Here is a 21912-nt window from a genome sequence, read left to right as displayed (position 1 = left end):
CCACGATATAATTGTTTAATATAATTGTGGGGACCATCACATACAAAAGACCCGTGTTAGTATCCAAGAAAAACAAAACAAAAACAAAACAATATAATTATACAACTTCAGGCTGTTTCTCCATCAGTCAACATGTTCGTGGAAGCTCTCCTCCACTAGGGGGCAGAAAACATTTGCTTTATGTTTTACAAGAAAATCAATATTTCAGTGTTGAATAAAAATGATCAATTAAAACAAAGGTTTCTAATGTTTTACAATAAAATCAATATTTCAGGGTTGAATAAAAATGATCAATTAAAACAATTAAAGAATCGCTTTATTTTTAAGTCTTTAAGTCAAACAACTGTTGTAAAACCATTGGTTATAAAGGTGTAAAAGCTTGAACTAAAGTTATTCAAATTGTCTGTTAAATGGTGTATGTTAAGATTAATAATAACAATTTGAGATTGTAGAAGTTAGGCTAATTTTTAAAATCTGTTTTTGAGGTTTTTGTAACAAAGATTTATATACGAAGCACTTATTTTTCAAAACAAGAAATGTGAAAATAGCTACACATGAAAAAATAAATAATTGAGGGTTAGATCATAAAAAGGAAAACTAACTAAATAAATTATGGAATTAAATGAATACATTTACTGCCCCCCTGTGGTGTGGAGCTCCCAAGACTTCTTGTTGACAGTGTGAAAAAAGTAAAACACAAAACATGAGAAAACGGAACTTTAACTAATATCAATCACAGAAACAGTTAAACAAGTTCTGTTCTACATGCATTCAGCTGACCAGCGCCACAACGTTAGCCTCAACATTGGAGAACGTTAGCTTCTACCGCCAGCTGCCGATGAACAAAGACGTGAAAAAACACAGAAACATTTCTTCACACGCGGTCGTCATGGTTACAGGCTGAGGGAGAGTTTTCTACAAGGAAACGTGAGAAGAAAGAAAATCAAAAACAACTGATTGTGCATTTGATTATTTTCAGGAGAGTGTATGTGGGGGAGGAGGGGGGTAGTAGCAGCAGTCTTTAGTCCCTAAAGCAGTCCTTTAGATTTGTGTGTTGTACTAGGCCGGTACTGCAGTAACTGCCTGACAGGAGAGTTTCTCAAAACTTTCAAACTTTACCTCGAAGAAGAGGAAAAAAAGTTGGTGTTTTTAGTAGAACGAACTGTAGTCCAAACATCGGTGGTAACAAGTTTCACAATAGACGTAGTCTTCAACGTCACGATGATTAAAAACCAAAAACCAACCAATGAAACAGCAGCAGCCGGGCAGCAAACCAGAACCAACTGCAGTTATTCAGGACTGACCCAGGACTGACCCAGGATTCTGCATTTGGATTTGCACTCAGTACAAAAATGGTCATCAACACAAACAGTCTTCGATCAGATTTCAGAGGTTATACCTTTAGTGGTAAAACGTGTGGATTCTTGAGATTAGTGATATAAATCAAAACATTGACTCAACACGTTTCAAAATCCCCCTTTTTTTTAACAAAAATATAAATATATATTGTTCAGAAACTCAGTAGTTAGTTTAATGTGGACAGAAAAAAAAATCCAAAGGTCAGAAGTGAAAAACTGCAGTCAGTGTGGAGCTTATTTAGATGAACACCATTAAGAAGCTTTTGAAGAGTTGAATGGATTTGTGACAAGACAGAGATAATCAAAATCCTGAGAAAGTGATTCATGGCAGAAGGAGAAACTACAGATAAATATTTGAAGAGTTTAAATCTGCTCTTGATCCACTGCACCACCTGTGGCCACATAGAGAATTTAGTTTTACATCACAGAGAGTGATTTCATATGTATCTGTGTTAACTTCCTCTCTGGTGTTGTTGTGATAACAGTAAAATGTGATTTGTCATCAGGTTCTACTGCATATGGCTCCAATCAGGAGACTGAGCTGTGCTGTTAAAAACCTCTTCTCTCTCACTGTTTGGTGTCTAGTCTTCAGGAGGATCATATTTAAGATTCTAAGATCTATTTGCATATGCTAACACGCGGCCACCATTAGTTTCTCTCACTGTCTCTACACGTGGCTGACATCAGGAGGTAGTCGATAAAAAACAGCTGCAAAACGTCTGAACTACAAAGAGTGAATGAGGAGTTTTGTTATTTTCTGACCAATCTGACTGAACTCTCTTACATCATAGACATTCACAATATACATATATATATTTTTTTCTTTTTTCATATATCATCATATAGCTTTACTTCTTACCCAAGTGGACAGTTTAGATCTTTTCAAAGAGAGACTGTTCGACCTACTGAAGACTTCACAGTTCTACATTATCTGAGGGGGGCTTATTCACACACCCCAAAGTCCATAGAGAAAATCAGTGATTTTAGCTCAGACCAAAGTCCATAGAGAAAATCAGTGATTTTAGTTCAGACCAAAGTCCATAGAGAAAATCAGTGATTTTAGCTCAGACCAAAGTCCACAGAGAAAATCAGTGATTTTAGTTCAGACCAAAGTCCATAGAGAAAATCAGTGATTTTAGCTCAGACCAAAGTCCATACAGTCCTCAGTATTTCATACAACCACTCTTAAAAATGCGTACTATCACTGTAATCATCTATCAACTGTGACTCATAACTGACCTGCATACACCCTACTGTGAGAGGAGAAAACTTTACAATATATGAAATATGTTTGCATAATGAGCTGATGAAATGATGAACTGATGACATGAGTTCTTTGTCTGTCTCTGTCCACAGAAATAAACGTCTGCAGTGTGGAGTCTGGAGAGTGCCACCTATCATCTTCATCAAGTTCATGTATCACAACAGTTGTCATTTTTATTTTTAAATATTTTTCATCTATTTTACATTTTAGTCTAACACAGTCTTTTTGGTTAATGATATTGTTTATTTTGTTATGTTTACTTATATGTATTAGTTATTCAAAATAAAGAGTTAGAATAAAGTGAAGGTATTCATTGTAAAATATCAGCTTTGAATTTGACATGTTAGTAAAGTGTATTTATATGCATGTATTTTACTGTAATGATGCAGTGACACGGGCCAGACTCCATACACACTCAGGTCAACATTTTACATTTCACACAAATGGATCTGCGGCGGCTGTTTGTTCTTTTTCAAAGATACTAACCCTCATCACACCAGTTGGTTTCAGCGCCCTCTGCTGTTAATGTTACACCTGTTAGACGAGCAAAAATGTTTTTCCTCTTCAATTAGTTTTTGGATTTAAACCCTGTGTTTCTGCTGTGAGTCCTTTAAATATGTACTCCATTTTATATCATCTGTGTAAAACAACACATACGTTCCCCCACACAGGCACCAGAAAAAATAAACACCAACTACATTAAGACACCTATCGCCACCACTGTCTAAAAAAATTTTTTACAAAAGAGAAAGAGGAAAACTTCAAGTACTTTGACCAAAGGAAATAGTCCACCTGGCAAAACATGAAAAAAAATATACACACATTTGTTCCAGCCCCGTTTCTCTTATCAGGCTGCTCAGTGGGTGGCGCTCACCGACTGTATGAACACCAAACCAATGTTTATATTCATATTGAAATATATGTGCTGTTCTACACGTGTGTGTGTGTTTATATACAAAAAGCTGTTTTTAAAAAAGAAAGAAAAAAAAAAGACCTGGCTCATCAGAAGTTCTCACAGTTTCTACAGGTCTCTGTGCGTGGCCCAGATTGTGGTCAAGGCAGGACGGGCTCCAGGCGTACTCCACCATGTGACGCTGGACGAAACAGGAAGTGAGTGTAAACCGTGGTCTAGTGTGGTTTTGTCAGGCTGGATGACTGGATGATTCTAATCGTATGAATGTTGGCCAATTGACTTCAAAGAGAAGAGTTTGTTGTGTGAACTGATCCAATTATAAGTTCATTGATCCAATGATTCCTTCAAAAGAAAACGGGAAACAAAACGTCCTGGAAAAACAAGACCTCGTTGAGATTCAACCAAAACAAGATGATGTTGAAAAATTTGGTCCAAAAAAATTTGGTTAGAAACTTTCAAAAACAGGAAAAAAAAGAAACTCAGAATTTTACCCATAATTCCATGAGTTGTTGATCTGACTGCATCCACAAACATATCCTCTGGTGATAACCAACTCTAAAGATGTTGCATGGCGCTGACGTGTTGACTGTTCCAGGAGAAAAATCCTCTCATCTGATTGACAGACTCCAAACATGTCAACTCAACAATTCTTTGACTCAAACAGAAAATTCCCAGGAGTGGCTGGGATCCAGGAAAGAGAAGGTCCTGGAACTTCCTGGTTGGTGATCTTTCTGGAAGCTGGAAACCTCCACATGTTGGAAGTTTGAGGCTTTTTGTGATTAGTCTTGATCCCTGGTCCAGAGGAGTGTCTTGGAGTGTGTCCCGCCTGGGTTGCGACCCACGGAGCCTTCAAGGCTCCTGTTTGATGTAGTAGCTGCCGGAGCCGTTGCTCTCCTGGTCTGAGGTTCCCTGTGAGAAAGTGAACTCGTCCACCTCTGCTGCGTCCTCCTTCATTCTCAGTAGAGACTCTACAGAAAAGACAGGACAGAGAGGAGACAGGGGACACAGTGATGGTGATCTTCAGCTTCAGAAAACAGAAAACAGCTCTGAGGTTCAATGCCCAGTCAACAATCAGCAGACCAACAGACGTGTCATGTGACAACAGTGTTAGGCCACAAACAACCAGAAAATGACAAACACAACGTTTTATTTACAATCTGAAGGTGAATTATTTGACCTGGAGAAGAAAAAAACTGATGACCACTGGAGGACATGGCTGCAGCTGTATACAGTACATATCTACTAGTGAACCAGTAGCATGGACAGCACCGGAGCTGAGGACTATGTCAAGATTTTACTGTGGTTTATTCATATACAGTAAAAAATGCCAGGAACCAGGCCCAGTACAGGACCTAGTACCAAGAACAGAGCACAACACCAGGACCAACAGTACATTCCATCACTGGAAAGTACTTGACTTATTGTCCAAAACAGTCCTGTTTAGAGTTTTCAGTTCACTCAGGGAGAGGAGGGAGGATGTGGGCGGAGCTTGCAGAAGTGTTGTCTGTGAACCATGGACGCTGCTCCACCAGGATGTCCAGGTAGTTGAGGAACCTTGTGGATCCACGTATGTTCCAGCTCTGTTCTAGAGTATTTGAACTTTCTTTTGGGCTAACATCAGTCACAGGTCTGGTTGTGCTGGCCTCCAGGTGCCAGTCTATAAAACGCCTAGAGGTGACTTCAGAATCACTTAACCATAAAACGCCTAGAGGTGACTTCAGAATGGAGGACCTACTGGATCTGGATCCACTCTAACCACAGTCTGGACACTACTGCAGTAGAACATGCAGTAGAACTGTGTATCTGAATCCATCTCCTGTTGGAAAACTGTGTTTCATTTGTTAGTGTCATTTTACCTGATTTGTGGGTTTGGTGGAGGTGGGTTCGGGGCCGGGGCCGAGCAGGCCCCTGTGCAGGGGAGGGGGGTGGACTCTGCTCTTCATCCCCTGAGAAGCTGCTCCTCCTGGTGCCTGACTGACTGAAGGGCCGTCGACCAACAGGAATCTTCCTCTCTAAACACCAAGTCAGACTCAGGTGAGCTACGGGGGCTCGGTTCACACAGGTGTTCACGTTGACAGGACCCCCATTCAGTTTGTGTGTGTATGTGTATGTCACCAGATGAAAGGGTTCAGAAAGTTAAAGCCGGAAACTGTTTTACCCACAGCTGCCTGAAGGTGGCCCTGCTCAGACTATTCAACACACCCTGTGTTAGCATGGAAACATGTTTGAAAGGAAGATTTTGGGCTCCTGATGGAACACCACACACACATGCACCTCCACGTCTACTCCTCCATTATACCTGCTCCTGAGTCAGTGGGACACCAGGCCTTCTACAGGTCAGAGTTCAGAGGTCATCCACAGATGGACAAGAACATTCTGAACTAAAAGACCAGGAGTCTGGAACCTTATCACTGACCAGCAGTCAGCCAATGACAGGAGGCGACTGATGAGCGCGCTCACCAATCACCAACATCAGCTGACCACCACCACCAACAACAATGACAAGACCCACAACAACATCAACAACAACAATGACAAAAATGGAACTCTGACAAATGACCCCAGGGACGGAAGACAAGAGAGCAGAGGGGGTGACAGCAGAGGGGGTGACAGCAGAGGGGGTGACAGCAGAAGGGGTGACAGCAGAGGAGGTGACTCACTTTTCTTTTGGCCTTTGTACTGCTGAGCCTTCTTCTTCTGTTTGGGCACAGACTGAGGCAGCTCTCTGTTACCTGAAAACCAAAAACAAACATCACTGAGTCACCTTCTTCAACTGACTTAAATCAACTACTTTGCTTAAAGCCCCCCCTGCAGGAAAACATTGTAATTTTTTTTAAATAAAAAATGCTAAATACTGTATATAAAGTACTACATCAACATGATGCCCAGATATGTCCATCTGCACCTCCTTACTCTGTGAAGCAGGTGGTTGGAGCTGATAGCCAGTCAGCTGACACCAGCCCACAGGGTAGAGGTCGGGCGACTCACAGTCCACCCACTGGTCATACTCATCCTCCCAGCCATCAAAGTGAATCCTCAGTAGCCGGTGCACAATGCGGGTCACGGTGGCGACACACACCAGCCTGGGCTCCATCAGGTCCACGGCCTCCAGCTTCATGCCCTGACGGAAGCCATGATTGGGTACATCCTGGAAGACAGAACGAAGGAGGTGGAGGTTTGGATTTTCATTGGTTTTAACTCTGTGGTTCTGGACTGACATCAAACCTACCTTGTTAAATAGCTTGACAGGAGCAGCGACTGATCCTGTTTCTTTGAGGTAGTCGAACCATTTAAATGGTAGTTTAGTGTACCCTGTAGACCGCAGTCAGTGGTGAGACCAAAGTCAAGATGTTTTCAAGAAAACAAGAAGGGACCTCAGAGGCTGTAGTGCCTGTCAGTTACCTCGAGGGGGCGTGAGTTCAATGCTGTTGATTTCACAGAAGCCGACAGGAAAGATGGAGGGTGAGGAGCCATGGTAACAGAACCAGTCTGATCCGTCCACAGCCTCTGATCCGTCAATCCCAATCATGAGGTACCCGTCTGCTAAAACCTGGACCAGAAGAAACATCAGAAGGTTGGTCTTCAAAGAATTTATTTTAGAAATCTGAGGTAAACACACATAAACACACACACACATGCACTGACCTTTCTTACAGTGGCTACACATATAGCTGAGAGATTGAGGGGGTCGATGGCTTCCAGCTTCATCCCATCTCTGAACCAGTCCCCGCTCTGGTCCACCTCCTTCACCTGAAACACACAGATGTCAGATGTCTGTAGTGGTCAGTGGTTCAGAGACCAATCTCAGCTTTAGGCTTCAGGAACACCAGCGTTACCTTTTGGAAAAACTGAGCTGGAGCGTCTGTTTTACCCTCAATTTTTTTGGTGACATCTGAAACAACAGAACAGAGATGTCACTTATAGCAACATGTCACCATGACGACAAGCCATACAGGTGTCTCTGTAACCAGTGAGAGGGACTGACGGACATCTGTCACAGCAGGAACTATCACTAACTAACACAGGTACATGTCCGACTACACAGTAGGAACTGGTACCAAACAGTAAAAACAGTTCTACCGGAGAACCAGGAACAAACTAAGACTGTTTAAATAAAGGGAACTCTCACCTGATCGTTTGAAGCGGTGGCCAATGCTTCGTGACCAGCCGATGTTGTGGATGAGCGGACTGAACATGTGACACCAGAAGTCATCAGAACCATCCTGGCTCTCCTCGTAGACCAGCCTGAGGCGGCCACCAATCACCTGCTCCACCAGCGCCACCCGTGTCCGGCACAGGTAGTTCTTGTCCACCACCTCTACCCGCATTAGCTTCTTAAAGGGGAACTGCATGTTCTCGTGTACCTGAGGTAAAACAGTACCAGGTGTAGTTGCTGGGGTGAAAGGAAGAAGAATACCTCTCCTACCATCAACTCCCAGAGCTGGGGTCACGGCTCTCACCTTGGTGTTGAAGTCAGATGGCAGTGTTTTAGCTCCAGTGAGACGTTTTATGAGAAAAGCTTTCCAGTTTGAGTATTTATGCTGTATACCTGTAGGGGGAGCCACACAAAAAAAAAATCAGCCAGAGTTTCTCCAAACCCTCCAGGATCAGACATTCCAAACATTGGGACTCACTTTTTGGAGGTACAAGAGGTTTCCCACTGGAAGCGCACCAGCCGACGGGGTGAACCTCCGGGATGCAGAGGTTACACCAGAAGTCTTTACTGTTGTCGTTGTCAAAGCCCTCATAACGCAGGAGAGCCTTGAACCCTGTGGGGAGTGGGGGAGGTGCGCGTTAGAACAATGACTGAACCGAATGCACCACTCAGACCTAAACAACCAAATGTGTCCACACAGCAGCAGTCTCACCTGCTAGCTTAATGATTTCTGCGATCCAGTAGACCTTGGTGGAGAGGTTGGTGTCAGAGTTCAGCACCTCAATCCTGACACCTTCCTTTATGTCCCCCCAGCACAATCCCATCGGTGCCTGGGAGTCAACAAGCATCAGTGAATAGAAAGTACCAGTCCTGCTGCTACTACAGTTCTACCTGGGTGTGGATGACTTACGTGTTTGAAACAGCTGACAGGAGCACCGACGGTGTTATTGCTACAGATGTACTGGCCCCAGTCAAATGTTTCTATGGGAACCACTGACAGACAGGAAACAGGTTTAGTCCAACAACATCCAACCACAGCAGCAGAAGAAAATAAAGAAACTGAAATTGAAGATAAGACAACATACCAGCTTTAGACTTGGCCTGGTTCTGCTGACTGGCTTGGTACTGAGCGTAAGCTGCCAGTTTGGCCATGAGCGGCTGTTTCTGTAAGACTTTTGCCTTTTTCGTTGGAGGTTTGCCCTTTGGAAAAAAAAAACAAGAGAACAAAAATGAAGACCAACATCCAGACTTCTCTGCCCTAAGTATCTCTAAGACTCACCTGTAATCTCGCCAGGATGCTAGCTTTCTTGGAGTTCGAGGAGTAACTCCTGGAACACGACACACTGCAGAAGCGTTTGGTTTTGGAGTAGAAGGCATCTCGTACTCCCACCATTCCACACATCTCACAGGTGGCTGTGGAGAAGAGGTCAGAGTTCAAAAGAGTTAGAGTTTAGAAATGAACTCCGTATCCCAGTGTGTAGTGTTCTTTTTTAAAGACTGACCCATGCCGGCCTTGCCGTCGGGGTAGGTGTAGACCTGTCCATTGTTCTTAATGATAGGCAGGCTGACAGGGATGGACGGAACCACCTCGTCCTCACTGTCTTCAGAGCTGGAGCTGCTGGTGGACTCTTCACTGCAGCTGTCGTAGCCATCAAACATCCCGAATGAGTCACGCCGCTTTCGTTCTGAACGTGGAGTTCGTTCAGCCTTGGTGAGAAGGAAATCCATGAGTTAATGTGTGACGTTCAGTTTCTGAGTATTCTAGTGGTTTCACACACCACTACCCCCCAGCGCTGGGAGCCGCTTCTACACTTGATACAATTGATTATTAATAACCATTTTGTAATAGTACCACACTTTAACAAAATTTTAACCGGTGAAACAAACACGTAATAAACAGCAGACATTTTGCCACAGTGATGACGACAGAGCAGATAAAACAACGCGTCATTATTTCGCTGTTTTTGGAAAGATATTTCTCAACGTTAGAATGCAAGATTTCCTTATATTTTGTATAAAATTATTTTTGTTGGTAAATTATTATTTTTTTATTTATATTAGTAACACCCTTAAAATGACAACAAATGTATTCGCAATTTAAAATGAAGAGTCGCGTATGTACCACAATAAATAATAAACATTTAAAATGAAAAATACCAATAGCAATTGACCTGCATATAAATGATTGTAAAAATATAAATTTAATTTACATCGATAAAGAGAGCACGAGTTTCTATAAAGACATAAGAAAAGTCTGCGAAATATTTTTAAACTTATATTTAATTCCTCCCACATTATGTTTACTTCCTCCTCTTAGCTACACAGCTAACTGCGCTAATATTCAACTTGAAGTGCGAGAAGAATAGTGACAATAAAATAAAATTAAACCCAAAAGACTGGTTAAACAATGTATGTGATTGTAGCATCACACACGGCAGATAAATGTCAAAATGACAGAAAATGAACCTCGGAGCGGCCTTTAAAGTGGCTAGCAGTGTTAGCACTGCAGGCTAGCGGAAATATATTACCAATTTCTTTTCACAGCGAATACGTTTCACTTCCATTAACAACAGTGATATGAACCCAACGTTTTTGTATACGAACAACAATTCTATGGGTGTATAATTCATACAATGGCTTGTTAAAATTTCCAAATTACATGTTAAACTCCCAAGTGCTACCAAATTTAGCATCGCTTCAGGATAAAAACAAAGGATTACAGTTAGCTTCGGTTAGCATTAGCACAGGAAACGGGGTTTTAACGGCTCCAAAAACAAAAAATATCGGCTAAATTGTCTTTACCAAGTCCCGTGTGTCTTCCATCAGCCCTTCATATAGAGAAGCTGCGTTTTCACAGAGGTGCACTTACTGGAATTTTAATAGGACAAAGACAAGAATCTGAGCTAATGGTGAGAAAAAAAGGTAAAGAGAAACAACACATTAATGCGTGAAAACAGTCATTGCGCATGCGCAGCGTAAAGTTGATTCGCTCTGATTGGTGGAGCAGGGAAAAGGAGGTCAGTGACACAGAAACAACAACAAAAAATACACACACTGTAAAGGAAGGAATGAATGAATGACTCCTCTCTGTCAGCGTCTCTGATGTTAACTTTGGCATGTTGTTCTTTGTAGAACTTGTACACACGTAACTTTACAGTTACCATACATTACTATTCCTGTAATTGTCCATGTTAACTTGTTGTTGACAACAAATACGATTGATCAAAACTGAAAATCAAAACCTAAGACTAATAAAACGATGGAACTGAAAAAATGGACATGATGAAAGAGAAGGAAATATAAGTTGAAAAACATAAAGCCACAAATGAATAAAAACAGAACCGTTGAGAAATATAGGACAGTAGGTACTTTTCATTAATGCTTTAACTTTGCGATTGTCCCTTAACATTTCTAGTTTCTCTTTAGAGCGAGCATCATTGTATTTGATTGTTAAAAATGGTGAGGGACAGTCACACACTTCTAAAAAAACACACAGTCGATTGCTTTTCACATAAAATAAATCTTTTATATTTTTTCATTTTCATCTTATTCACTTACATCAGTAACTGTGAGTCTTTAGTAATACTGTTGGAACGAAAACTGCCGTTTAAATAATAAAGCGAAATGCCTCAGTGCTGCCTCCTACTGGTCCATCACAGTGACTCTTCACAAACCGATAACACTGATTGAGTTATTCTGCTTTGGTTCTGCTTCATCTGAACTAAAACACGCACAGAGAAACCCGAAGCAGAGGTGAAAAAAGTGCAACAAGAGGAACAAGGCAGAAGTAATGAAGCACCGATGAATGAACACCGATGGAGGTAAGGCTGCATGAGGAGGGGCAGCAGTAGCAGCAGGGAGATCATTCATCTTCAGGACTGCTGAGGAATGGATTCTGGAAGAATAAAGAACCACATTAATGTCATTGTTAATGTTTTTTTCATTCAGTGCCAAAAAAAAACATGTGACCTCAACTGGTCAGTGAAGTCTCCTCAGATCAGCTCGTCTTCAATGACGTCATCCACACTTCCTGATATGGAGGCCACATCTGAAACAGAGACAGAGAGGAAACACTGACACTGAGCTCCAGCGGGTGAGGAGAGACAAGACAGTTAAAGGTGAAGTCTGTCTGTTCTGTCTGAGGTGAAGGTGAAGGAAAAGGTAAAGGTGAAGTCTGTCTGTTCTGTCTGTGGTCTGAACTCACCTGACAGGCTGATGCAGGACAGACTCAGCTCTGACGAAGCTCCGATCACGTCGTCCTGTCAAGTCAACAAAGATCGGGGTTAAACCCTGTAAAACCCTGGTCTGTGGGGTTGATGATGGGCTGTTCTTCACGCTTCACCTCAGGGTCACAGCATCACAACAGCTGTGCAGAGACACTTAGAATTATTATTTTATTTTGTCTGAAACCTAAATTTTTCAGGTTTGGGGGCAGCCCATGGTCACATGGTTAAAGCGACAGGACCTGTGGTGTTGCGAACAATCAATCTCCCCTCTGCCCGCTCTATAGTGGGAAATCATTGTCAGACATGTTTGGGTCACTTTGAAATTTGTGTATAGATTGTGTCACAGTCACTACTGTGGAGCTGTCTCTATACCAGGTGGACCGTACCAGTGGACCTGACGCTGGTGAGACTCCAGCCTCTGACTCACCAACATCCTCTGCAGGGAGCCCACGTGGTCCACCTCCATCTTCTCCTTCACCACCTCCTGGTGAGTGAGGGCGTGTCCTCGTCTGATCATCTCCTCACCCACGTCCACAGTCTGGACACAGACAGCGGTTATGTCCCACAGCGGTTAACGCAGAACCATGTGACCAGAGTCTCCTCACCTTGTCCTCACTGCTGACAAACAGTCTGACACTGGGCCAGGACGAACTTTCAGAGTGAGAGTAGCTGCAGAGTCGGGCCTGCAGTGGCCTCCAGGAGGCGCAGTGGGTCAACTCCTCAAAGTCATCCAGAGCTTCCTCCGTCCACACATCACCTGAACACACACACCAATCACAAAACTGTATGACAGTGAATATACAACACATACAATGTAATGGAATACATGAACATTGTTGCTAACATTGAACTGATTCTATTGAGAGGTGAGTTTATAGTTCAGTACAGGACAGTACAGTACAGTACTTTGAAAAGTAAAGTATTGATGTCAGAGCAGCTTCTTTGTTGTACAAACGTCTTTCACATACAGGAGTAGCACTTTTAAATTACAGTACACAGTGATTTACAATTGAAAATGACTTCTGACCATATCACTGTGAATAGTGACAGGAAATCATCAAACCTGTTAATGGCTGCTCAGCTCAGTGTAACGATACTCACCTTTGGGTTGGACTCCTGCTAAGCTGCACTCGATGGCCTGGAACGGTAAACTGAGGAAATCACTCCTGAAATGTTGATGGAGGAGAAGCTGTTATTCTCTGAGCGCAGTCCTGGTTCTTGGTAGAACTTTTGTCTCAACTGTGTGGATGTTTGTACTGAGAACTAGCATGTAGTTTTGGAGTGGACTCAGAAATCATCCAGGGTCAGGACAAAAGTTACGGCAGCAGAACATGTACAAAGGTCAGTGTAGATGAATCAAGAAACATGTCACCTCATTCTGCGGAGACAGGCTCTGGGAACTTCACCATTGTCTCCAAAGTCCACATAGTACAGATCCACCAGTCCAGAACCCAGAGCTCCCAGAACCCTGGCTCTGTTCCAGGTTCCGTGGTCTCTGTACGGAGCAGCGACGATGTCTCCAACCACGATGCTCTCTACTTGCTGATCCTGGACAAGAAGAATCCACAGACTGTGACACTCTGAGCACTGCTGTTGTAGAAACAGTACCATGGTACCTTGACCTGCCACTGGTACTGTTACTGGTACTGTGTGACTCTAAGCTTGAAACATAAGGAACTGACCTCCGGGTTCCCGCTGCTGTAGAATCGGTTCATCTCCTGGTTGAGTTTGTCCAGCTGTAAGGACCGGACCCCCAGGATCTGGATCCAGAAGTGGTTTGGGTTTTCCGAGGCTGAGACGTACACTTCCAGATGTTCATCAGGCTGAAAGCTCAGGTCTGGACTTGGAACTTGAAGAGAGATGGTCAGCATGAGTCATGACGACGTCCAGGACAAATGAATGTCAGGAGAGGAAACGAAAACTCACTTTCAAACTTGGAGATTTCTGAAGGTGAGGAGCTGGACTGACTTTTCTCCTCTTCTTCCAGGTCTTGGTCCAGTCTGCTGATGTTCAGCTCCTTTATCTCCTCCCTCTGTAGCTCTGCTTCTGCTCTGTGAATGTGTTCGTTCTCTTCAGCCTGCGGTGGTCTGTTGTTGTTGTTGAACCCTGCAGGTGTCTGGGTCTCGGTGCTGCTCGGCCTCTGACTCTCTACACCAGGACCACGTTTCTGCCTCAGAGCAGAAGACTGCGAGATCCTGGCCCTCACCATCATGTCCTCCTCCACCTTCTCCAGGATCATCTCCTGGACAACAATGGTTCTGACAGTTAGGATCTCAATGTGACCACCAAGGCTTAGTTTTAGTCCAGGTGAAACCAACCTTGGCCAGTTTGACTTCCTGTTTGGTTCCTGTGACGGTGATGTTCCCCTTCGCTCCAGGGTCATTTGACCTTTCTTTGGAACAAACCACTTTAGCTCCTGCAGTTCTGGTGATCAGTTTGAGACTTTCACCACCGCGACCTGCAGCATTTTGAGTCAACATTTTGAGATAAATAAATAAATAAATAAAGCTCTCTATTGTTCTGTTTGTTTCTACCTATGATTCGTCCGAAGGCGGTCTGAGGAACCTCCAGAATCTCTGTGAGTGGCTCAGAGTCTGAGGCCAGAGTCTCCAGGACACAGCGGGCTCTGAGGATCTGTTCCTGAGATCCCTGCAGCAGGAAACACACGGTACCAGCATCCGACTGAAGCCAAACCGCAGCCCCAGAGTTCTGAGTCACCTGACAGAGAGGTGAAGGCAGAAAAAACACTTTAAAATTCAAATATATCAATATTACACTTCTAATGAATGAGGTCCGATGGAGAACTTACTGTTTCTAAAAAACGGGCCTGGTATCTGGACATGTTTCTGTAAACCTCCACTGGAAACATCATCTTTGACACCTGTGTGTCTGTGTCTTTATCTGTGAAACACCACTTAGTCAATCAGAGCAGGAACAACACAGAGTGTTCCAGGACACAACATAGACAGCTTCAAGTTAAAAAATGATAAAGAAAGTTACACCTAGCTCAATGAAAGTTAGCCAAACCAGACAGAACTCAATACTACTGCTACAGTGTTGCAGTAAATAGTAGAACCTTTACCCACTGTTTGAACACAGAACTGACAGTTCCGGCTCCTGCCAGTCAAAGCTCATTGTTCCCGGCCTTACCATCGTCGTCGTTACTGCTGCTGCTGATGTGTCGATAAACCATGTAGCCCACGGTGACGCCCACGGACAGACCTGCAGCCAGAGCTACCATCTTCGCTGAGCCGAAGGAGGGGACGTCCTTCACTGCATCCATGACGCGCTCGGCACTCATGGTTAACTGGCGCCACCTACAGGATCACAGAATAACAGCGCCTGATAGCTGTCTTTCATATATCACACAGATGTCAATGTGAGTGTCACCATCACTTCTTCAGCTTTGCTGCTAGGAAGCTCAACCTTCATGCAGAAGAAAAGACGAAAGCACGAGCCGTGGACTGTGAGAGCAGAGAGCTGAAGAAAGGAGTGTTGTTGCGTCACATGCTCATACAGTATATGTACAGTACTATATACTGTGTGCACACACTAAGCTCAGCACGACTTAGAGAAGAATGTGCAAAGCTGCTGCTGCTAAGAACGTTAGGAACCTTTAACTCCCCTGCATGTTCCGTTCACAGTCTCTGCAGTGGACACATGTACACGCAGTGTGTGAAATGTAGCGCAGGTAACGGCGAGGTCATCATGATTATCATGCACACAGTCATGATGTGTCTCACTGAGGAAAGAAGGATCTGGGAGTGTAGTTGAGAAAGACGTGCGACCTGGAAACACCAACATCCATCTCACACAGAAGGCTCTACTCTTCTCCTGTCTCTGGTCTTAGCATCAAAGCTCAAGGAAGAGAGTGACAGGAGGAGGAGGAATAAGTACACAAGGGGAGGAGGAGGAGAAAGCAGGTTTCAGGCTTTCACTTCAGTTCTTCTCTTTGAACCGATACAACCAACAATACACTTTTCTGCAAACTGTGGGTTTAAACAAATCAACCTTAAATTCATTACCTCAGCTCAAGGAAAGGGAAAAGGGAGAGTCCTATCTGTCATCTACCCAAAATCCTTCACGTGTCTGTTACTGATTCTCGAATGTCAACAAACGCAAAAACACGAAGAAAACTTCTATCATTAAATCTAAATGTGTTGAGAATCCGTTTAACTGCCAGCTGCCCTCAGACACAGATGAGTCAAAGACAACCTGTCTTTATCCTCTGTGACATGCTAACATTAGCAGCTACGCTAACTAGTCACCGGCTGTGACGTCAACAACGCTTAGAGAAGTAGGAAACAAAGCGTAATTTCAACTACTAGTAACTTTAATAATACGACGTTTATATATAAACTTGACAAGTGAAAAAAATAAGTCAAAGACACTTACGGGAATAAAACCCGGCAAAACGTATTTAACCAGCGACCTTGTTTTCCTGACGTCGTTTTCGAATCGCTACTGTTATCGTTTCCGCTCCCGCTTCTTCTTCGCGAGTGTGAATTAATCTCCAGCCGTGTCTGACGTTTGTTAATTATACTGCCATCCGGTGGAGAATGTGACGACTCCTGCAAAACATTTAAGATAAAAACATGAAAACATTTCCGGCCCCTTTATCAGTTCATTTTGTTTATTTCCTTCTTAACAAACATTTAAAGAGGAAATTGTTCACCTCCTCTGGGGAGAGGGTGGCGTTACTCCCTGGACAGTTCTCCAGTCCATCAGGACCACAACCACTGACAACTATGGTCATCTTAGAATGACCGTTTGTCTAGTCTGCATGTTTCTAAACTGTGGTAGAGGACTAACAGAGCTGAGGATCAAACCACTGACTCTTACTGTAAGACAAGTACACAAACCTGCCAACTTGATGAAATACAATCAAACATTGCACACCAGGCCAGAAAGAGTCTTCAGATGTTTAACAACAGTATTTGTACTGGCAGCTAAGTTTAAGTACTGACTTAAAAACAATTTGTCTTCATTGCAACCACATTCTGAATTTTACCCATCATCCCATTCATGGCTGGCAGTGATCACTGAAGGCTTCCAGTGAGCAAGAGAGTTAATTTATTCAAGATCCCAAGGTGGACTCAAATCTGAGAACATTGATTTCCAGTCCAATCCTCTTGATAATAGGCCGAGGCTGCACCCCATATTACATCACTACATTTCATTATTTTTTGTTGTAAAACAGATGTAAGAAGCAGGAAACAGGAAGTTTGGAATTCTGTGAGTTTTATTGGTAAGAAACATTCAAACCAACAACCTGTGATCATGAAAAAACAAACAAACCGTGGAATGTTACTATGGGGGACTAAACTCAGGAATGTAGACCTGACCTAGGACAGAACTGGTTTCAGTACCAGTATGAGGACAGTGAGCAGGGCACTGCAGGACTGGGAATGTTGAAGTCATTTGTATGGAAAAACAAAGACAGAAAAGTCTGAGTCTGAAGGCTCAGTGGTGACGGTCTGCAACAGAACCCTGACTGGGCCGAGTCAGATCAGTAGAGCCAGGCATGGGCACAGGGGGTGTACAGGACCAGCTCGTCATCCTTGAACCACAGGCTGATCTCTTTTTTGGCACTTTCCACTGAGTCACTGCCGTGGATGATGTTCCTGTAAGATGAGGAAAAACATGGGGGGGATGAGCAAGTCAGACAGTGAGGAGTCAGTCTTCAGCTCATCTGCAGAGAACTGGTCCAACGGACCAAACCTGAGCCCAGCACTCACCTATCAACTACAATGCAGAAGTCTCCTCTGATGGTTCCGGGTTTGGAGTTAGCAGGGTCGGTCTCCCCCAGCATCACACGGCCGGTCTTCACAGCACCTTTACCTTCCCACACCTGGATCACAAACACAGGACATCATGAGCATGACGGCCACAGTGCTGCCTCATCGTCAGGTCTTCAACCATCTCTGCTCACCATGGCAACCACAGGTCCGCTGCTCATGTACTCGATGAGGGAGGGGAAGAAAGGTTTCTCCTTCAGGTCAGCGTAGTGCTGCTGCAGCAGGTCCTGACAGGGCTGTGGGAACAAGAACCAAACACCTCAGGATCTCACAAGAAAACCTTCCCCAAACACACATCACTGACAAGATGACCAGTGTCACTACTGCATCTGTTCCAACATCCTTGAGGAAGCCAACAGTCCTAACAGTACCAGGACCTCCTGAAGGCTCAGCCTAAAGTTCATGGTTCACCAACAGCTGTATTAAAACAGTTTTAATTGTGACCAAGTGCTGAGAAAATGAATCCAAGACAGTATGCGCCCAATCAGGAAGCAGTATCCTGAAGGATCCACCCACACATGCACTAACTGGACCTGACTAGTTGTTACTGTGGAACAGAAACTGTTTGTCTCATCTTTGTCAGTCTTTCCAGTAAACCACCTTGTAGTAATGCTGTAGTTTCTGGTACCACTTTCAGCATCTATAGTAAACTAAGGCCCAGTACTTCCTGTATTAGAACTCAGTTTCTGGCACTTTGTCTATGCAGTTAGTCCTGGTCAGATTTGGTTCCTGCAGTGTCATCTGTTTCCACTGCACCACTGCTTTATTACCAGCTCCAGCTTTTGCTGCATCAGTGACATCAGCGACACTAGCACTTCACTCAGACATGATGCAGGTTTGTTAAAACCCTCCAGACCCGGGTGTGAAGAGTGCTGCAGCACTCAGAGGGCGGAGGATCAGCTGAGGGTCAGGAATAGAACAGCAGCTTAAGCTGCTCCTGAGCTGAAGCAGCTTTTTTTACACTGCTCACGCCATGAACCAGAATAAGGCTGAGGAGTTAGAAAGTACCAGGGACTGTCACGGTGCCATGACTGAGCACCAGCAGATCACTCACATGAACCATCTTCATGGCCACCAGTTTGAAGCCTTTCTGTTCGAACCTCTTGATGATCTCTCCAATCAGGCCCCGCTGGACACCGTCGGGCTTGATGGCAATGAAGGTGCGCTCCTTTTGGTCAGCCATGATTCTGTAAGAAACCAAAAAGAAACATCCAGAAGTTGAAAGGCAGAGTAAAAAAAAACAAACAAACAAAAAAAAACAGTTCTGGTGATGCAGGAACCCAGGGACTCACGGGCTGAACGGGGAACTGACAGGGCCGGCTGCTGAGAGCCCCGAGCCCATCACAGTCCAGGTCAGTGTGTGTCTGACCAGTTGACAGCTGACAGAGAGGACCACAGGCTCCGCCCACACAAAGACCTTTATCTCCACACTTAAAGACCTTCCACTGACTCTCACGCACACGGTTTGACATTAGCGTCATTTTTTTGAATCTGCAGAGCCGTAGAAATGGTTTAGGTTTGATCACTATAAATATTGAAAGTACAGACTTAGTACTACCTGTTCTGCACTGAGCTTTTTCTTTTCTAACGAAAACAGTCCTAACGACGACAAAAGTTAAAACAATTCAAAATAATCTTTAAAAACCTGTGACCGGAAATAAATACTGTAGGAATAAAAAAAAAAAAACATTTGAACAACAGCGTGTGGCCTCACAGTCGGCTGTGTGGCTCCAAACCGGATTTCGTGTCTGTACTTGACAACCGGAGATGCACAGCCTAGACCTGTGAAAACAAAAAACGATTATCCGGCCGCGCCTCAAACGCATCACGTCTGGAACCTACTGCAGGACGACACATGGAGTTAACGCCGGGTGAGATTCAAAGAAACTCGGATATTTCTTAACAAAAAAGCCGGGCCTCCAGACGCTCTGTAAAACACATGGTCTTTGTTCCGTCTGCCGCAGACGAGCCACTTAAACGCAACACTTTTTGGACAGTGAACGCATCACTGCCTTAACAATAGACGGAGGAACAGAAAAAGGACGCCGCTCTGATGAAGCTAACCCCAAGTTACACCCAACAACTTGAACTTGAAACCTCCTTTTTAAGTGTGATATGCCAAACAACATTCTAGAATGTTCAGGAAGAAAAGGTCTGGGAGAGGTCTGAGCAACACCGCGGAAAAAACTACATGGTTTAAATCTTAAATGCAGTGAGTTTTACCTTAGCAGTGACGGTGAGGTGACAGCAGCACTGATCCTGAAGAACGTGTGAGAGGAATAATGGCGGCAGCGCAGCAGCCTTTTATAGGACAAGGCGGAGCCTGATCTACGGAGAGTCAGAGGGGACAAAATAAGTTGACCAATTATGGGGTGGGCGGAGTCAAGCCATGATTTTCCTCATTATGAACATTTATTACACATTTAACCTTTTTAACTTTTACCATGCCTTCAGTTTAGAACAATGAGACGTGATTGGTTTTAAGGTGCTTTTTAAATGTTTATGTGAAAATGTTACTGTTCATTTGTCACGTGTTCAACCTGAGCCACTCTCCACACTGTCTGTGTAAAACAAGTGAATAAGAAAAAAGTACGATACAACACAATATAAACCAAAATATTTTTATACCTGAGCTGTGAAGTAAGTCTTATAAATATTTCCAAACTATTTCCACATTTACCACGTGACAGTTTCTCAGCAACAGGTGGGTGTGGTCAGGTGTCCTATTGTTGTTGTTGTTGTTGTTTTTAATGTAATATAATTTATTTTTATCCCTATTACAATTTCCCCTCCTACACTTGTATAAATATAATAATTGTATAATAATATCAAATAATATTTCAATATATTTAACAATATTTCATGGCATCTTCTCATTTTCTCACTTTTATATTTTGAAAAAAATACAATATAATTCACATTTGAATTTGTTTCACCTTATTTTTTTAATCAGTGTCAGAGTGCGGTTTTACTTCATGTCCATAATGGATTATTAATCTCCTCTAATCCTTGACCAGCCCAGTCCTGTAAGTAGATTAAAGTCTGATGTTCACATTCAGAGACCACTCAACTCTGTCACTGCTGCTGCAGTTATCGTATTCTCTAATTTATCTCCAATCCCAGCGCTGAAGAATCAGAGATTACAAACATGCCGTTTTGTGTTTATGGATTATCCATATGCAGCTTTGATGTAGCAGGTCATGTGACACAGATCTGCTCGCTTTGGCTGTGTCCCACTCAGACACCCTTCATTACCCCAAAGACGACACACAGACCATAATATATCGATTTATTATAATATAGTCTAATGAGCCTGACACAAATGTGCTCTCATTAAAAAATAAACAGAAAAACAGCGACCAGTTCATCAATTCTCCCCCCTCCTCTCCTCCCCTTCTCCCCCCTCCTCTCCTCTGTCAAATGCAGCGTTAATCTCTGGTTCTAATCCCGTCTCTCTCCTCTGAGGACTAAATCATCTTTTCATGTTCGCCTGACGGCGGATTTTTCACAGGGTGTGACTAAAAGCGTCGACACCGCCACAGAGAGACCGGGACAGGAAGTCAAACCCCTGGCAGTCGAGGAGACAGACTTTCAGAATAAAGCCGGAAGTGATGTCAAGGACTGAAAGAAGACATAATAAATGAAACAAATAAGATGAAACCCTCTAACGCAGTCAGAAAAACAGAGAAAAACATTTGGTTGGTTTTATTGTGTTTATTTAAGAAAGAAATAATTTAAAAAAATTCCAAACTGTGTCATAATGAATTTATCAATAAACCTCCTAGAGTAACCAGTAATAAGACTAAAAGATCTCGGAAGTTTAATATTGACATACAAAAAGGTCTGAATCCTTGAATCAATAAAATATTTATTTATCGATCATCTGTCATATTATTCCACCTGGTTGATAAAACATTCTCCTGGGGTTGAGAGTAGGACGCGGACGTCAGCAGGTTGCATCATCGTCGTCTTTCAGCAGCAGCAGCAGATGATGATGATGATGAGCCAGAAGTTCACGAGAGTCTGACGTTCATACAACAAACCCACTCAGTACCGGGTGTCATTAGTATTCACAGCGCCCCCTGTCCTTGGTTACAGCGTGGATCTTTTTTATATCTCATCTGAGAATCTCATCCATTATTTAAAGGAGGAACAAAAAACCAACAGACGTTCCTCCGCCTCTGCTGCCCCCCCCCC

The 21912-nt window shown here is 43.4% G+C and overlaps 3 protein-coding genes and 1 long non-coding RNA gene across 11 annotated transcripts; 1 reads left to right on the top strand and 3 right to left on the bottom strand.

The window, feature by feature from the left end:
* Positions 1–235: 235 nt before the first annotated feature.
* mbtd1 (mbt domain containing 1) lies at positions 236–10630 on the bottom strand. Of its 6 annotated transcripts, none has more exons than XR_003050293.1 (18): positions 10494–10630; positions 9194–9398; positions 8971–9104; positions 8777–8891; positions 8602–8684; positions 8404–8521; positions 8170–8304; positions 7996–8084; positions 7665–7899; positions 7372–7427; positions 7181–7285; positions 6938–7085; positions 6765–6847; positions 6449–6683; positions 6196–6267; positions 5392–5547; positions 4027–4503; positions 236–3906 (listed from the first exon to the last, which is right to left on the bottom strand). XR_003050293.1 is itself a non-coding variant. In XM_025057513.1 (18 exons), the coding sequence occupies exons 1-17, from the start codon at positions 10512–10514 to the stop codon at positions 5267–5269; spliced, it is 2031 nt and encodes a 676-aa protein (XP_024913281.1). In that variant the 5' UTR covers positions 10515–10630; the 3' UTR covers positions 4668–5203; positions 5241–5266. The 6 variants fall into 6 exon arrangements, 5 of the variants coding, with proteins under 5 accessions (XP_008313099.1, XP_008313101.1, XP_024913281.1 ...); XM_025057513.1 differs by lacking the exons at positions 236–3906; positions 4027–4503 and adding exons at positions 4668–5203; positions 5241–5307; XM_008314877.3 differs by having other exon boundaries at positions 236–4503.
* Positions 6570–7351, top strand: LOC112487312 (uncharacterized). The gene is made up of 3 exons (XR_003050294.1): positions 6570–6710; positions 6976–7109; positions 7192–7351. It is a non-coding gene; the product is annotated as an uncharacterized LOC112487312 (long non-coding RNA).
* Positions 10631–11195: 565 nt separating the features above from the next.
* On the bottom strand, positions 11196–16424 carry tdrkh (tudor and KH domain containing). Of its 3 annotated transcripts, none has more exons than XM_025057517.1 (15): positions 16313–16424; positions 15661–15775; positions 15068–15234; positions 14727–14818; positions 14452–14635; positions 14236–14375; positions 13844–14159; positions 13600–13766; positions 13290–13465; positions 13019–13083; positions 12523–12674; positions 12345–12455; positions 11896–11950; positions 11667–11739; positions 11196–11586 (listed from the first exon to the last, which is right to left on the bottom strand). In XM_025057517.1, the coding sequence occupies exons 2-14, from the start codon at positions 15723–15725 to the stop codon at positions 11684–11686; spliced, it is 1746 nt and encodes a 581-aa protein (XP_024913285.1). In that variant the 5' UTR covers positions 15726–15775; positions 16313–16424; the 3' UTR covers positions 11196–11586; positions 11667–11683. The 3 variants fall into 3 exon arrangements, with proteins under 3 accessions (XP_024913285.1, XP_024913283.1, XP_024913284.1); XM_025057515.1 differs by having other exon boundaries at positions 11661–11739; positions 16313–16423; XM_025057516.1 differs by having other exon boundaries at positions 11196–11739.
* Positions 16425–17141: 717 nt separating this feature from the next.
* LOC103382188 (nucleoside diphosphate kinase-like) lies at positions 17142–20048 on the bottom strand. The gene is made up of 5 exons (XM_008314887.3): positions 19939–20048; positions 18770–18902; positions 17850–17951; positions 17656–17768; positions 17142–17541 (listed from the first exon to the last, which is right to left on the bottom strand). The coding sequence occupies exons 2-5, from the start codon at positions 18896–18898 to the stop codon at positions 17427–17429; spliced, it is 459 nt and encodes a 152-aa protein (XP_008313109.1). The 5' UTR covers positions 18899–18902; positions 19939–20048; the 3' UTR covers positions 17142–17426.
* Positions 20049–21912: the final 1864 nt, after the last annotated feature.

Source organism: Cynoglossus semilaevis, chromosome 8 (assembly GCF_000523025.1).
Source record: "Cynoglossus semilaevis isolate Cse_v1.0 chromosome 8, Cse_v1.0, whole genome shotgun sequence".
Classification (NCBI taxonomy): domain Eukaryota; kingdom Metazoa; phylum Chordata; class Actinopteri; order Pleuronectiformes; family Cynoglossidae; genus Cynoglossus; species Cynoglossus semilaevis.
Note: the sequence above shows the minus strand (reverse complement) of the source record. Positions and strands in the feature narration are given on the sequence as shown.

What these genes read in the sequence shown, in the direction of transcription:
- mbtd1 (XM_025057512.1), bottom strand. Translation starts at nt 10,514, where the DNA reads ATGGAAGACACACGGGACTTG. An exon ending in CTGTCAGCTGTTTCAAACAC is followed by an intron (nt 8,522 to 8,601) that starts GTAAGTCATCCA and finishes GTTGACTCCCAG; the next exon opens with GCACCGATGGGATTGTGCTG. An exon ending in GTGTAGCCACTGTAAGAAAG is followed by an intron (nt 7,086 to 7,180) that starts GTCAGTGCATGT and finishes CTTCTGGTCCAG; the next exon opens with GTTTTAGCAGACGGGTACCT.
- tdrkh (XM_025057516.1), bottom strand. Translation starts at nt 15,725, where the DNA reads ATGGATGTTGGTGTTTCCAGGTCGCACGTCTTTCTCAACTACACTCCC. An exon ending in AGGAAGTCAAACTGGCCAAG is followed by an intron (nt 14,160 to 14,235) that starts GTTGGTTTCACC and finishes ATTGTTGTCCAG; the next exon opens with GAGATGATCCTGGAGAAGGT. An exon ending in AGAAATCTCCAAGTTTGAAA is followed by an intron (nt 13,767 to 13,843) that starts GTGAGTTTTCGT and finishes TCTCTCTTCAAG; the next exon opens with TTCCAAGTCCAGACCTGAGC.
- LOC103382188 (XM_008314887.3), bottom strand. Translation starts at nt 18,898, where the DNA reads ATGGCTGACCAAAAGGAGCGCACCTTCATTGCCATCAAGCCCGACGGT. An exon ending in TGGCCATGAAGATGGTTCAT is followed by an intron (nt 17,952 to 18,769) that starts GTGAGTGATCTG and finishes TTGTTCCCACAG; the next exon opens with CCCTGTCAGGACCTGCTGCA. An exon ending in GCGGACCTGTGGTTGCCATG is followed by an intron (nt 17,769 to 17,849) that starts GTGAGCAGAGAT and finishes TTTGTGATCCAG; the next exon opens with GTGTGGGAAGGTAAAGGTGC.